Source organism: Sesamum indicum, linkage group LG10 (assembly GCF_026168435.1).
Source record: "Sesamum indicum cultivar Baizhima isolate 11 linkage group LG10, ASM2616843v1, whole genome shotgun sequence".
Classification (NCBI taxonomy): Eukaryota; Viridiplantae; Streptophyta; class Magnoliopsida; order Lamiales; family Pedaliaceae; genus Sesamum; species Sesamum indicum.
In genome coordinates, this window is record NC_142666.1 from 2,400,869 (window position 1) to 2,415,805 (window position 14,937).

At 33.9% G+C, this 14,937-nt stretch overlaps 3 protein-coding genes across 4 annotated transcripts; all 3 read right to left on the reverse strand.

Moving 5' to 3' along the window:
- Positions 1-46: 46 nt before the first annotated feature.
- On the reverse strand, positions 47-2,472 carry LOC105172572 (partner of Y14 and mago). Its single transcript, XM_011094072.3, has 4 exons — positions 2,138-2,472; positions 1,926-2,045; positions 952-1,176; positions 47-429 (listed from the first exon to the last, which is right to left on the reverse strand). The coding sequence occupies exons 1-4, from the start codon at positions 2,330-2,332 to the stop codon at positions 280-282; spliced, it is 690 nt and encodes a 229-aa protein (XP_011092374.1). The 5' UTR covers positions 2,333-2,472; the 3' UTR covers positions 47-279.
- A 4,006-nt stretch (positions 2,473-6,478) lies between these two features.
- LOC105172571 (Lung seven transmembrane receptor family protein) lies at positions 6,479-10,031 on the reverse strand. Its single transcript, XM_011094071.3, has 5 exons — positions 9,704-10,031; positions 8,116-9,055; positions 7,894-7,989; positions 7,217-7,353; positions 6,479-6,950 (listed from the first exon to the last, which is right to left on the reverse strand). Exons 1-5 carry the CDS (start codon positions 9,910-9,912, stop codon positions 6,791-6,793), a joined length of 1,542 nt encoding a protein of 513 aa, XP_011092373.1. The 5' UTR covers positions 9,913-10,031; the 3' UTR covers positions 6,479-6,790.
- A 1,964-nt stretch (positions 10,032-11,995) lies between these two features.
- On the reverse strand, positions 11,996-14,931 carry LOC105172570 (uncharacterized). 2 transcript variants are annotated; one of them, XM_088885713.1, is made up of 4 exons: positions 14,813-14,931; positions 14,540-14,603; positions 13,528-13,935; positions 11,996-12,743 (listed from the first exon to the last, which is right to left on the reverse strand). In XM_088885713.1, the coding sequence occupies exons 2-4, from the start codon at positions 14,577-14,579 to the stop codon at positions 12,271-12,273; spliced, it is 921 nt and encodes a 306-aa protein (XP_088741839.1). In that variant the 5' UTR covers positions 14,580-14,603; positions 14,813-14,931; the 3' UTR covers positions 11,996-12,270. The 2 variants fall into 2 exon arrangements, with proteins under 2 accessions (XP_088741839.1, XP_011092372.1); XM_011094070.3 differs by having other exon boundaries at positions 14,732-14,912.
- Positions 14,932-14,937: the final 6 nt, after the last annotated feature.

The window sequence follows — 14,937 nt, forward strand, 5'->3', positions numbered from 1 at the left end:
GGAAATATTTGCGAATTGCAAGCAAGAATCACGCTGTTTGCAGGTCTTCTCCCTAAACGGACTGTGTATCTTTTATTGTTAAACCAGTGGAACCAGTTTCAACATGTCTGATCGAATAAAACAGCTCAGGCAACAGAGACAAGCTACTACCTATGGCCATGAATACAAAACCTGGACAAGTAACACTTCTATTATTGGGCTAGAGGCTAGAGCCATTGTTCACGTTTTTAAAACAACGCATAAGTATACAATCATATTGCCCTATCTGTGCATCTCATGTCACAAAATAGATGCTGTTAATTCTGCTTTCTTATCTTCCAAAAGCTTCAACTCATTCTGCCAACCTTCTAATTTGGCCACTTTTTCCAATTGTTCTGGTTTCATGTCTTTCTCCGCAGTGTTTTGCCTCTGAGCTTCAGTCATCCGAATCTAGAAAGCATAATAGAAACAATGTCTTAAATTGTGTATCATGTTCAAATGGGGAAATGATAATCAAGTAATGCTATTGCCAACACAAATGAATAGGATTATTATGGCATTTCATGTCACAAGCAGAAGATGACTCCAGAAGTAGGTAAAGAACCAAATTTACTTCTCTTATCCTCGCTTATCACCCAACTGTTCCCCTTTGTTTTCTATATTGCAATGATCAAAGAGTATGATGAAATATTATGCCACATCAGAGAGTTTACAGCAACAGTCTTCATGAACACAGATGACATAGATAATAATCAAATAAGTAGGAGAATAGAAACTCCATTCGAGGCTTTTTTTGTATGCTAAGAAATTCATAATTAGAATTGAGCTCCAAGTACTTTTTACCTTTGGCAGATGGATTAATCCAGATACATATAGAGGACAAGCTTCCAACTTAAGTCAAATAAGTTGGAGAAAGCAATGTAATAGATAAGAATGAAACAGGGGAGCCTACTGCAGAAGAATATAACTTACCTTCTTCTTCAGTGCTCGAACCTTCTTATCAATATCCTGAACTTGACCCTCTGGAGTTGAACACTCGGTTGAACTTGTAGGAGGTGTCGCCAAAGAGGCATTTCCAGAAAGAGAGAGCCCATTCATCTTTGATGAAACAGATTCCACATTTTCTGGAAGGTCAATTGGATCATCAACTGAGAAGACATCATTTTGTTCTGAATCCTTACCCTTTTCAAGGGCGGCCTGGGACCAATCATGTTTCAAGAAGTTAGGAATATCTAGAAGTAGGAGTGGCACACTTGTTAAATCATTGCGAAGAGTCCACATGCAAGCACTAGACTGGAGTCTCATTCTTGCTAGACCACAAATTATGGCCTTAGAAACACGCATCAACTAGCAAAGAGAAGGACAAATTTCACTGACATGGTCAAAATGATGAAGCCCAAAATGAGCTGCCATAGTCCGAAAGACATTGATTCATTAGGAAAAGGAACTGCATCATTGTTGACAAGTAACAACCCACAATCTCTAATCTAAGGAGAAAGGACAATCTAATAGCTACTTGGTGCACATTTTCCAACCAAGAATCCCTCTACATTCTCAGACTATTTTCTTCATATTTGAGGATAATGTTCACACGTCGGGGCAAACTATTCTAATAAAACTGAATAGATGAACTGAAATCCGTCCAAACTTGAATTCACTGTCCATTATTGTCATCACATCTGTGCACAATTTGCAGCAGTTCAACAAGCAACCAGTCTATTGATAAAGCATTGCACTCTTCCAAACTAACCCTGTTCAGCATCTTGTCAATTTCGAACTTAGTTTATGAAAAGTTTAACCTTTTTCATGTGCTTCCCATTTATCCAATTAAAATGGACTGAAGTTAGCAAGAACAAACTCATGGAAGCACTATCTCAATGAAGTAAAAACTAAAAACAATGCAATCAAACCGAACAAAAAGAAATGGGATTTGTTTACTTATTAACCTGCTGACGCTTTTCTTTCTTCCTCTCATTCCTCTTAGCCGATTTAGACTTTGGTTTAGGTTCCACCACCTGATCATATCCCGGCGGCACCTCTTGCGTCGCCGACATATCCTTCCTCCACTGCCGTAACCGCCACCACAACCACCAAAGATCACGTCACTCCCAAAACACACATAGCCACGAGAAATCGAAAATTACAAGCATGTACTCACAAGTGCGCCTTTCGATTGGTAAATGGCGACTTCTTCTTGGGGGACATAACCGGCGCGAATCCGAATAGGCTTACGGAGGGTTCCATCGGGGCGCCGCGTCGGTGTGAGGATCCTCTCCCCTTCTCTTAGGGTTGTGCCCAGCTCAGCCGCCAACTCCTTCGCATCCTCCGCTCCTCCATCTCCAGTGCTCGCCATCGTTATTTTTGATAATCACTGCTATTTCCTACAATCAAAAGCTAGACGGAGGAGTGCTTAATTCTTGATTAATTAGTTGAGAATCAGAGAAATGATTACGCGCAGAGAGCTGAAGCTCATGGCATTAATATTTTGATTAATAATTAAGAACTGAAATGCGGGAGATTTTTGTGATTGGGTTGCAAGGAACAGGCCGAATCTTCCACTGTCTTGGGCCTTCCCTTGAAAAGAGTTTGGGCCTTGGCCCACTTCTACTTGTCTCTTCATTTTTCCTAAAGCTGAAATCAAAGAAAGTGGAACTTTATTGAACAGTCCAGTAGGTCTACTACTGCTGGCCCTTGAAAAAAATATCAAACTCATAATTTTTGTACTCGACGGACCAAAAAATGAATTAGTAAGATAGCTCATTAAATAGTAGGGATTCTACATCATACATACTCCTGTCACTTTAGAATACATCGTGCAGAAAAATCTTCAACAAACTCATTTTAGATTTGTGACAGTCGACCTGGCATCAACAGGTCAAATAGAATCTATAGAACTCGGACTCACTAGGCATGACTTTTTCAAACGGTTTATCTTCGTCCAGATAAGTTCTAATTGCAATCCTTTTCTCTTTTGTTAGTTAGCTAACTCGTGCAATTTTCCAACGGTATATAACAAGTTGCAATCATTTTTGGATTTTGCTCCCTATCAACCTATAAAATAGAGGCTATTGTGCAGTCATAAAGCAACAGATATAATCATTCTTATGCACTATTCTCTCTCGGATTTAGACAAGTTCTTGGCATACTTTTTTGCACTCCACACACTAGTTATTACTTCATATCCATATTTCATTGTCTCACGTCAATAGTTATACCATTATTCTCGCATCAACTCAAGCTTCTTGATTATTTATCCTTTAAATTAGTTTACTAATTTAAGTATTGAAGTAGTAATTCCTATTCTGCAAATTAGTTCTTTTATCTTAAGATTTTGATGGGTGTCGAATCCACCAAAAATAATTCCTACGAACACTTTTGTAGATGTGTGAGTAGGGTCGAATCCACAGAGATTGGTTTTAAATTAATTCCTTCAAAAACGAAAATAATTAGGGGGAGTTTTGATTGTGAAAAAGAATAAAACTAAAAAATTAGAAGAGATAAATATAAGAGAAGAGTATTCCAGTCAAAGACAGGATCACGCTTAATTCCACGGTTGATCATAGATGCAAGGATAACAATTATTTATGATAGATAAATTGGTTATGGCCATTGGTACGACCTAACAACCTCACCTTTCCTTACCTTGTGGATAGCCAAGGAACGTCCGTTGACTAAATCCCTAATCAGTAAACAACCTTGGGAACGTCCTCAAGATTTAATTTACCGACAGCATTAAGAACTAGAAAGGCCCAATTCTAACCAATAAATTCCTACGAGGATTTATTTAAGTTAGATTGTGCGTTCCCCACAACATAATCGAAAACTTCTACATAATCAATTATGTTGTGTTACCACTAGTTATCGAACTAAACAAACAATTACGGATTTGAAAGTTCAATTGGCTAGGCAAATATTCTTGACAATAAATCAGATTATTTGTAATAAAAGCACAGAGAACAACACAAATACCAATATGAATAAAAGTAGAAAGCATAAATTAGATCTCATAACCCGTTGGATTTAAGCGTTCACCAAGTCTTCAACCGGAATGAGAGATTTAGCTAGACATGCTCATGGAAGAACGCATGAAAAGCAAAATAATATAAGAACGTAGAGAAATAGAAGAGTTCAAAAGTTGTCTCATACGGTGAATTATATCACCTATTTATAATAGCTAGATACCTAGTTCAATTAGGAATTACTAGGATTAGAAGTAGATTCCTAATTGAACTAAAAGACTTATAGAGATAAAATCCTAATCCTAGTTAAACTCTTCCTTCATCAGAGGTAGCCCAAGCAGTTCCAAACTCTTGCCAGAATTTGAGTTTGAGTCTTGTTTGAATTTCCATTTTGGTGCTTTTCTTCATTTTCCAATTCTTTTGTCCTAATGCTGCAAAATAATATTTAATTAGGAGTATTTGATTACAAAATAGGCTAAAATATTATATAAAATAAGCACAAAATGCGATCCTATCAGATTTCATTACAATTTTTTTGATCTGTTTGGATCCCGATACACATCAATACTAAAGATCAATAAAGCACATAAAAAAATTAAAAAATGCATCAAACTTAGCAAATGACAATAAATACAAAATAAATGCACAAAATACTTTTAAAAAATAGGATAAATTTATCCTAAATTGCCCATTACACCCTCCTTATATCAACCATTGATCTCAATTGTTATAAATAAACGATCCAAATTTTAAATAATTTAATATATATTTTTATTTATGTATAATTATATATACACTATAATGTATATCTATATATAATGGACGGAGATAGCCACCGCCTGGCCTTACTGCCAACACTGGACAATAGCGATATTGTTTAGAATAGTCTGGGTGACATTGCCGTCGCCCCTGAGTATAGAGGGCGACGATGAGGTTGCCATGCAAAAAAGGGCGACTTCATGTTCCGCCGCCCCCTTCTGGAAGGGGCGACACCCAAATTTAGGCGATGTCACCCCGTCACTAGGTGCCGCTAATGGCCAGCAACAGAGAAAAAGAAAAAAGAAAAAAAATCTATTTTATAAAAATAAAAATATTTTAAATAATATTTATACTAAATAATATAATTTATTGGTATTTTGACATGTAACTAGTATATTTAATTAAAAAATAAAATTTATTAAAATATATTTCAATTAATAATAATTTAATTTAGTTAATTATTTTATATTCATATGAATTTAAAAATAATTTTAGAATATTTTATTTGCATTGTATTTTTAAATTAAAAATTTTATATACTGTTTAGTTGTTTTTATATTTAAATTAATATATTTCATAATAAACATAATTTATTGTAATATGTTTGAAGTCAATAAATAATTTAAATTAATTAAATATATAATAATATATATAAATAAAATAATATGAGTAGATCAATTTAAAATGTATTTAAATATGAAAGAAAGGGGCAAAATGTATATTTATATACTTAAAATAAACCTCAAAGAGGCAAAAAAATGAAATCCACTCGCACAAAAGGCAAATGTGCACCACTCTCCATTTATTTTTAACGGGGAGAGGGGGTTTTTTTATTGTATTTTATAAAACACGAAAAAAAAAATTGCCTATTAAATTAATACAAGCAATTTCATACTATTTCACCAAATCACATGCATTATGTTTGGTTTTGTTTTTAACTTGTTTTTGGGTATTTTGTGGAGATAGAGAGAGAAAAATAAAGATAAATAAATATAAGTTAGAGATAGTGCGTATGTTTGGATTTATTTTTTGAGATAATATAAGATAAGTATATTATGTTTGATGTTGGGTAGTGGGAAGACAAAAAATACTGTTCATTGTCAAATCGTGTCTCTTTTATATATATTTATATATATATATATGTATATATAATTTATTTAGTTGTGAGTGGATTAAAATAAATATTATTTCCTAATTATATATGTATGGAAATGAAAAAAAATAATTTATGTAAATACACTTTTAAAAATAATTAAATGCACTCTAATAATGGATTAACAATATTTTTTGTTAGTTGTTCTATTCGAGGTGATAAATTTAAATACATTATTCAAATAATGTAATATATGAATTAACTGCGTAGAATAATTATATTATTTTATAGTTTTTTAAAATTTTTAATTATTCCAATGATGTAGAAAATATTACGTATAAAATATTAAGTGGTTAAAATAAAATATATTTGTATTTAAAAATCAAATACTTAGAAACGAGACAAAAACATGACAAAATAAGCAATGGCAAACATTGCTTCAATTTTGGGCCATCTCTGAGATGGCCCAAAACCGAAACCAAACATAAGGATGATGTGTAATGCAATTTACCCAAAAAAATTACCCACATATATGTTATTCAAATCCAAAATACTGCTGATTTGATAATCTTTTTCATTATACCAGCAGTTGGGTGTATGTCATTTAAATTTGTTTTATATGCATCAAGTATAAAAATCTGAAACAATGTTAATTTTGATGGTGCGTAGATATTTTTGTACTCGAAGATTGAAAATTGAAGTCCAATAGAAGCTGAGCTGACTAGCATTCTTCTCGGCATATCAGAATCCCAGTTGAAGGGCACCATGATTTAATATTGTTACAAATTCACATTGATACAGCTCCTCACAAGCCACAATTTTGCAAAGAATCAATGTTGTATGCTTCGCTTTTCACCTATACATCTACAACAAAAATGAATATGTTTACTGTGCATCAGTAAAATTCCGCCATCTGTTTTTTCCGTCTTGTAAGTGCTTCATACAGTCATTAGCCTCCATTCCACCTCTTGCATTAGACAAATCATTGATGACATTGCAATTATTCCCTCTTACCTTCCTCCGCTTCTTCTTGATCAGAAGTGTCGACGTCCTTCCTATCTTGCTTCACTAAGCTGATGTTACCTTTAGGAGTTTCTCTACATAAGGATTCTGTTTCTTCATCATCTCCGTCTTCTCCCTTACTGTCCATGTATGCGTACCTGGCAGGAGTTACGATAAGAGGATAAGAATTATGAAGATACATAAGCCAAAGAGAGTTAAAGTTCTCCTCGGTTAACTGGGAGCAAGATGCCTCCAATAATCGCCAAGTAAACGGTTGACGAGTTTCTAGAGAAAGAGTTCAACATCTTCAATACAGAATAGTTAAAAACTGGATCACACTTTACTCCTGAAACAAGCTTTCTTTTATGGAATAGTCATTCATATAAATAGAATGGTGCTATCTCGGGTAAAATTCTAGGCATACCTTTGGGAGCTTTGGGATGGAGCCCAGAGGTAGCAGATAACACACAGCAAAGCAAACACAAGAATATCCCAGAAAGCTGTGATAATCCAAGCACTCTGCCACCTTTCATTGAAGGGATCTGTTGCTTTGAAATAAACCTGCAGGAATCAAATTGCTCATGCATGACAAGATGCTCTGATACTAGTATAATGTGGCTCAATAATGACAATTATAGATATTTCTTCTGGTCATACTGATCTGGTGAGTATTAAAGTGACGTACAAAAAATAAGATGCATACTGTAAGGCAGAGAAATTCTTACAATGTTCGCTTGATAATTTCAAACTGTATTTTGACTTAGAGTTTGATCTTGCAATTTCACCAAACTCATTTATTTGGCATTTTGAGAACATTTTGACTATATTTTACTCTTTTTTATGCTTGGATGCTTAGCAAACCTTGGCCATAATTGACTTGATCCTTTTGATCTAATCTTTTCATTTAATAAACAAAGAACATAAACATATTTGAGTCGGAGTGCTCAAATTTAAAAGAAAAAAAATATATTCCTTCATATAATCATTATTTCTCTATGGAAAAAGTATGTTATGAACTTAGGCACATCTCTTGGGAATAGAAATTTGAGGGGACAGGGGGGTGTTGGTACCACAAAGAAAAATTGTAAAATGAGCATATACCTCATATCCTATCCACACAACTGAAGCAATAACAGTAACTGCTAGTGCGTTTGAGAATTTTCTATATATGTCCAATTTAATAGAACTCCTCTTAGCCTGCAAAGGAAAAACAGAGTCATTGTCAGTGCATTTGCATGTTAACAAGCAGGTGGTTAACTCAAGTATTGAGGCATACAACTCATCACAGGAGCAAATAGTATGATAGTACGGTATATACATTACCTGTAGTTGCTCTAGTGTTTTTGAAAGGGAAGTGAAAATCCATAGAATCAAAAAGGCATCCAAGAATGCAACTGGAAGAACGAAAAAAACTCTTGCTCGCCCTGCTATGTCATTTATGCTCCCCACATATTCTGCAATGTTCAGCATTTCTGATGCCAAGAAATAAGTGATTCCAACGAGAAGCACCTTTGATGTTAGACCGCCAAGGGTTGGACGGACGACACCATAGCCCATAGCAACTGAAAGAATGAGAATGCGTGAAACAGTTCTTCTTATGGCTCCAATAGTCACAACCCAGGTTGTGATTCCAACAGGCCTCGTTCCAGTGCTGTTGAAGTATGCATAGTCGAAGTACCAGAAAGTCATCTCTAACAAACCCAGAGCAATAACAGACGTGATGCAGTGTTGTAGTTGTAAAACATCATTCCAATACCTAACATACTGGAAAACCCAGACAGCACAGAGGATGGCATATCCGACAGACATAAATGCATAAAACTTCATTAGAGGGGACATTCTACCAGGTAAATAGCCATCAGGGTTTTTCCATACTGTTCGTCCAGTCACCCTCATTCCCTTGAGTTTCGGATCACATGTTATAAAGAACAAATTGTACATCCCAGTCCTTTTGATGTTGATTTCCTTATTCTTTTTCATATGGGTGGATAACATGTTTCCTCTAAAATAAACATTCAAAACAACAGGCCAGTTCTTATCATTTGCTGATGGTGTTCTTATCACTTCTCCTTGTTTGCATCCTTCCAGTTTGGCCAGATCAGAGGTGCAACAAATAGACCTCTGCCCACCATAAGCAGATCCACCAATATTATCGCGATCATCTGCCTCAAAAATAATAACTTGAACCAACCCACCATTGTATGCCAGAGTGGGCTGATGGTCAGCAGCTTCTTTACTCCTCCAGAAAGTTATGTTCTCAAATCTGAGTTAATAATGCACAAATATCCAAAAAGGGTAAAAATATAAGGCATGATAATCGTTGAAGACCAAAATCATACTTGAGATTACACAAAGACGCAGAGGCATAAATCAATACTCATATAACCTAATGGCTAACTGGAGAGAGCTTTTAATATATAAGAGAAATCAATCATATGACAAGTGCAATAGCAAAAGCAATGTGATTGATCCGCTACTGCCAAAACCTGATCCAGTTAATAACATTCCTGGCACCAATTCTAAAGATATTTTACTTTCTTCTTGAAGCTTGTGACCTCTTCTCAATCACAATCAAGAATCAAATTCAAAAACCCACTCAAGATCCCAATTTTACACCTTGTTTGTCAAAAACCCAGTCCAACTGAGCTAGTCAATACCAGTCATCTATTTAGTTCAACTCTTGAACTAAGCATCTTTTACACACTAAGCTACTGCATCCAGTCTTAACACTACAAAAAAAAAAAAAAAAAAACAGACATAAAACAACATCCAATAAATTTCTTTCTCCAGTAACATAAACAACCTCAAGAAATTCCAATGCACACAAATGCAAGAGTAGATCTGACTAAATACTCACTACCCCTCATTTCACATACCAAAAAAAAAAAGACAGTTGGGACATAAATACTACCGAATATACGAGCGACCCTGGTGGCCGTTGGCGGCGATGCCTTCGCTGCCGCCGGAGAGGAGATAAGCATTGCCGACTTCTCGGAGTGGATCTCGGTCGTAGACATGAATTGAAGCTTCAGTTGATAGAAAGGCTGATACTAGTATCAAGAATGCGCAAGATTTGAGAACGGTGCAGCATTGACTTGAAGAGCTGCTTGCGAAACCCATGGGGGCGCGATTCGGAGGAGAAGTTTACCCGAGCTTGTAGAGAGAGAAAGAGAGGACAGAAATCGGAGAGGAGAATTTGGTGGGAAGGTGTGAGAGTGATGCACAGCGACCAAACTGAATCTTCAAGCAAAGAGGCAAATTCAGTGGCTGTGGGCGTTCATGCCACGCGCATCTCAAGCGCTTGAAGTATTAGTTTTACTTCTTGTTGAAATTTTTCGTTAAGCAAATCAATTAATTATGTATTAAGCATAGGAGTTTAATGTAATTGTATATAGATCTTCAACAATTTAAAAATTACATCTAATATTTCTAAAATTTATTTTCATCTAATAAATAAATTCATTCATTAAATAAATTTATCAAATTTACTAATATTAATAAAAAAAATATTTTAAACCTGATTAATTTATTATTGATTTATAAATAAAAAATAATTGTGTTACCAATAAAAAGATTTAGCTCTATAAGTAGTAAATACCATTAATTTATATTAATATGAAAAAATACCCTCTATATTCACAAACAAACGGAGGCCTGTCAACAATGTCACATTATAGTTTTTTTTATTTTTTTAAATGTAATTCTTTCATCTATATATTTTATTTTTATAATATATTTTAAAATAAAAAAAATTATTTATTAAACACACATCAGGACAGTGTGCTATAACAACTAATATACATATGAATTGCATGACAATGATGGCGAACCTATTTTACTGGATTTAGCCCACCTATTTTACCATGCTGACCTATGTATTTGTTGGTTTAGTCTCGAAGTGTATAGTGGGTTGGGCTGATTTAAAACTGGCACAGATTAGTTTGAAAAAGCCAAACTCAGGACCAGCCTAGTACTATTCATGATCAATTTTGGGGTGATCCTGAGACTTTAAATGGGTTCCAATTAGATCCATTTATAAATTCAGGTCCAGCCCGTTGGCCCGATTGAGACCCAAATCAGAACCAAATCAGGCTGAATATGCCTTTTTTTTTTTATGAAATAGGAGTTTTCTTTTAACAATTACTTAAATTTATGATAGTATTATAAAATAAAATAAATAATGAATTAAATCACATAAAAAAAATCATAACTAGAAAAAATAATAGTTAAGATTATATAATGAACTTGGATGATAATAAATTCAAAAAGGATTTATAATAAACTTTGACAAAAAAAATAAAAAATATTAATGAATTAAAGTACTAAAAATTTGGAAATAGAACAATAATGATAATACTTTTTAGAATTCCAAAAATATAAAAAAAGCTATTAGAATAGTTAGTTTATGAGAATAAAACTTATATGCCATACATTATTATTATTAAAAAAAAATGGCCTAGCAGACCCAACCTAGGCCCAGCTCAGGACCAGGTGGTTTTTAGAATTCTGAAACTGAAACTTTAGTAATAAAATACATAATTTATATTCCAACTGTTAAAAATAAATCCAAATATATTTACTGTAAAAAAATATATCCTAAGATATTCACCCAAATGCCCCGTTGCTAGAAGCTGGAGCCGGGCCAGGAAGAGGCAAGGCATGTGTGGGGCACCCCCATATTCACTGTAGTCTCTATAATACTTCAAACTCAAATTTGAATTTAAATTTAATATAAAGAGTTTATTATAATACTAAACTTCCTATGTGGGGTAGAGAAATGTGAGCGTATAACACTTACTCCCCACAACTTCTTATTATATTCGTATCAATTCCTATCATTCTTTTATGCGGGATAAATATTTCTTCTCTTCTTTTTTTTTTTCTCAACCTAATCTATAGATTTCATGTAATTTTCTTTAAAATTACAATATTTTTTCAAACCACGGGAGGTTTACGTGTAATACACCAAACGTCTGAGAAGAGCCATGTAATCATCTCAAAAACCTATGATCTAAATAGACTATTTCCTTGCTTGCTATCATTTTTTGTCTTACTTACTAAAACGACGGTCAATAGTAATTGTACAACTATAATTAATTACTATATATCATGTTTTTACACTTTTTACTATAACAAATAGTTGTAACAAACGTCATATTTTCTCATAGTACAGTTCTTGAAACTTTTACGTAAAACAATAATATTTAGAAACTAAACAAACTTAAGCATAAAATAAAAGTCGAAGCACACTTCGACATGCAATTCTTACACTACCTTAAAAGACAACATCCATACATACTCGAACCAAAACATAAATTATCCAAGCAAACATCAAAACCAAATAAAGTAGGTCCGACATTATTACACATATACTTACTATCCATATGTTCTTATCAAACATAAACCAAAGACACACACAACACACAGTCCAACTGCATTACCTCATCCTCATCATCGTCAGATTTGCATACATAGCGCTTACTCGGATGCACTGCTTCTTATGGGAACATCAATGAGGCAATTGGAGTCGCTAGTATCATCACTCGTATCGTATGTAGAAGACGACTCCTCTTCCGACACATATGTTGTGGAGTCAGACGACTCTGGCTCCTCTAAAGAAGAGACTGGAGGCGATAGCATCACAGCTCCAAGGCCAATCTCGTTGTCGGCTACATACTTGCATTTTTCATAGATCAAGACGTCATCGTACTTGGGATGACCATGATCATGATCATGATCATGCGCAACTTGACTTGATGCAGATGCGTCGTTGAAGTTGAAGTTGAAGTTGACGGTCGGATTATACTGTGGCGAATGGTATTGGAGCTGATTGATGAATCTTGCTAGGGGTGATAGAGTGTATTGGGGAAGCCTTGATCTCTTTTTCCTTTGAACTTTGTTGGGGTCCCAAATGCATACGTTTCCTACTTCCAGCAGTGTCTGTTGGCAATCTGCAAGTTTCATAATAATATGAAATAATAACTAGGTTTCATGTACTATTCCATGCCAATTAATTAATGCATAGAAGATTTTAATTTTTTTAAATAGGGATAATTATACTGTTCTATCTTGAAGTTTTGGTGTAATTACACATAGATTTCTCGTGGTTTTCTAACAAATATTTACCCTCGATTAACTTATTACTATCTTATTGTAGGTCAAATAAATCATTTTATGATCAAACCACCTTTATACATCTTCACATGTAAATGCATGTAAGGAAGTATATCTTCACCCTTATAAAAGTAGTTCATTCATGAAAGATCTGTTTGACTTGCTATAAGTCACTAATAAGTCAATTAAGGATAAATATTGATTTCATTCAGTTTTTTTTTTCTTTTTGTTGTTAATATCAATAAGTTCGATGAATTTTGATTAACGGATGAACCTATTTGTTAGACACAAGCAAACATCAATGATACTAGATGTAATATTTCAAACCACGTAATATTTATGTGTAATTACACCAAACTAGACAGTAAGTAATTATTCCTTAATTATAAATATACACACCATAAATAATAATTATTATTAAGTCATCACTATAGACGTGCAACTAATTGCTTTTAGTAATAATTTTATGCACAATTTTTTATCACTAATTTGTTTTCATATGTTGCAGTTAATTCCATTACGTAAACTAAACAAAAACATAAATTCCAATGTTACGTACCGAAATTATCTGATACTAACAAAAAAAAAATTAAATAACAAAAAATAAATACATAAATTTACCATATTCCTGCTTTATCTGAATGCTGCCATCCTCCATGACAGAAGCCGACGTTTTCAAGCTCGTTCGACAGTAAAAATGATCTTGAAATTCCATAGCAGCCTTGGATTTCAACATGGGTTGATCTTGTGAATGGTCTTGAAGCATTGCCGGAAAAGCTAGGTTTGGCTCAAAGGGTAGATTTCCGAAGATCATGCCGATTTGGCTGACGGTAAATGTTGTATTTTCTTGTATAATTGAGGCGGAGGAGGAACTTATCTGATCAAAGACTGAATTCCCTGATACATGGCTATCGTTTGCTGCCTGGTCGGGAGGAGGACTGACCGCGACCTTGTTCTTATTCGCCTTTGATCTGCATGTGTTGCAGATCACTGGTTTTGATGTATGCAGACTTCTCCATGTCGACGAACCTATTTATTTTTGTAATTAATTAGGAAAATAACCAAAAATAATATCTCAAGCGAATTAATGTAGTTTTAGTATGAATTATTTAGGACAATTGTGGGAATTAATAATTAAATTAAATGTATGATAATTCCAATTAACGCATATCATTTTAGAGGAATATTATCACATATATATACACCAAAAAAAATTGTGATAACATCGTATGAAAATGATTCCCGTAACTTTTTTTTTTCCGACATGTTCTACAATTAACATGTTTGCACTCAAACGGTACAAAAATAATAAAAATATAAAATAAAATCAGAGCGTTACGTAAATTATTTAATTGAAGTTTTTTTTAAGCAAAGTAACATAGAGAAAAAGAAAATTCATAAAGTTTTGTATTAAATGAAACAATAATTATTCGATAAATTTAGTATTTCTATCTCCATTTTTGTTGTAGAATAAGGTAAATAATTTTAATTAATTAGTGATTATTTGGAAATAGATCTAGGACCTTTTACTTGCTAAAATAGGAGAATATATTTGGAAGATTTACATATGATTAATCACACTCGTCGCGAAAAACCTTTAATACGAAAAAAAATTGAAGGGAGATTTACTTACATGCATATCCACATTTCGAGCAGGGCCATTGTCTTCTCATGATTTCTGATCAATCCGAGCGACTCTGGAAAAAAAAAAAAGTTTTAACTCAAACTCGATTCAGAAACGCAAACTCAAACCTTTCTGTTCAACAAGATGCAAGATAAATGAAGAACTGAGAATTAAAAGGCGAAAGATGCAAGATCGAAATACAGATGTTTCTGCAGCCGTATGCAGACACACACAGACGAGAGAGAGCAAACGCCTCAATAAGAGGAAAACGGAAGTTCATACTCAATGCGACTGACTCGATGGTGCGAATTAATGTCGTTTTTAAAAAGCTGGAGCCGTGCAAGCGACAAAAATTACAAAGTAGGAGGCATTAAAGCACATTTTTACTTTGTTGTATCGGGATGAGT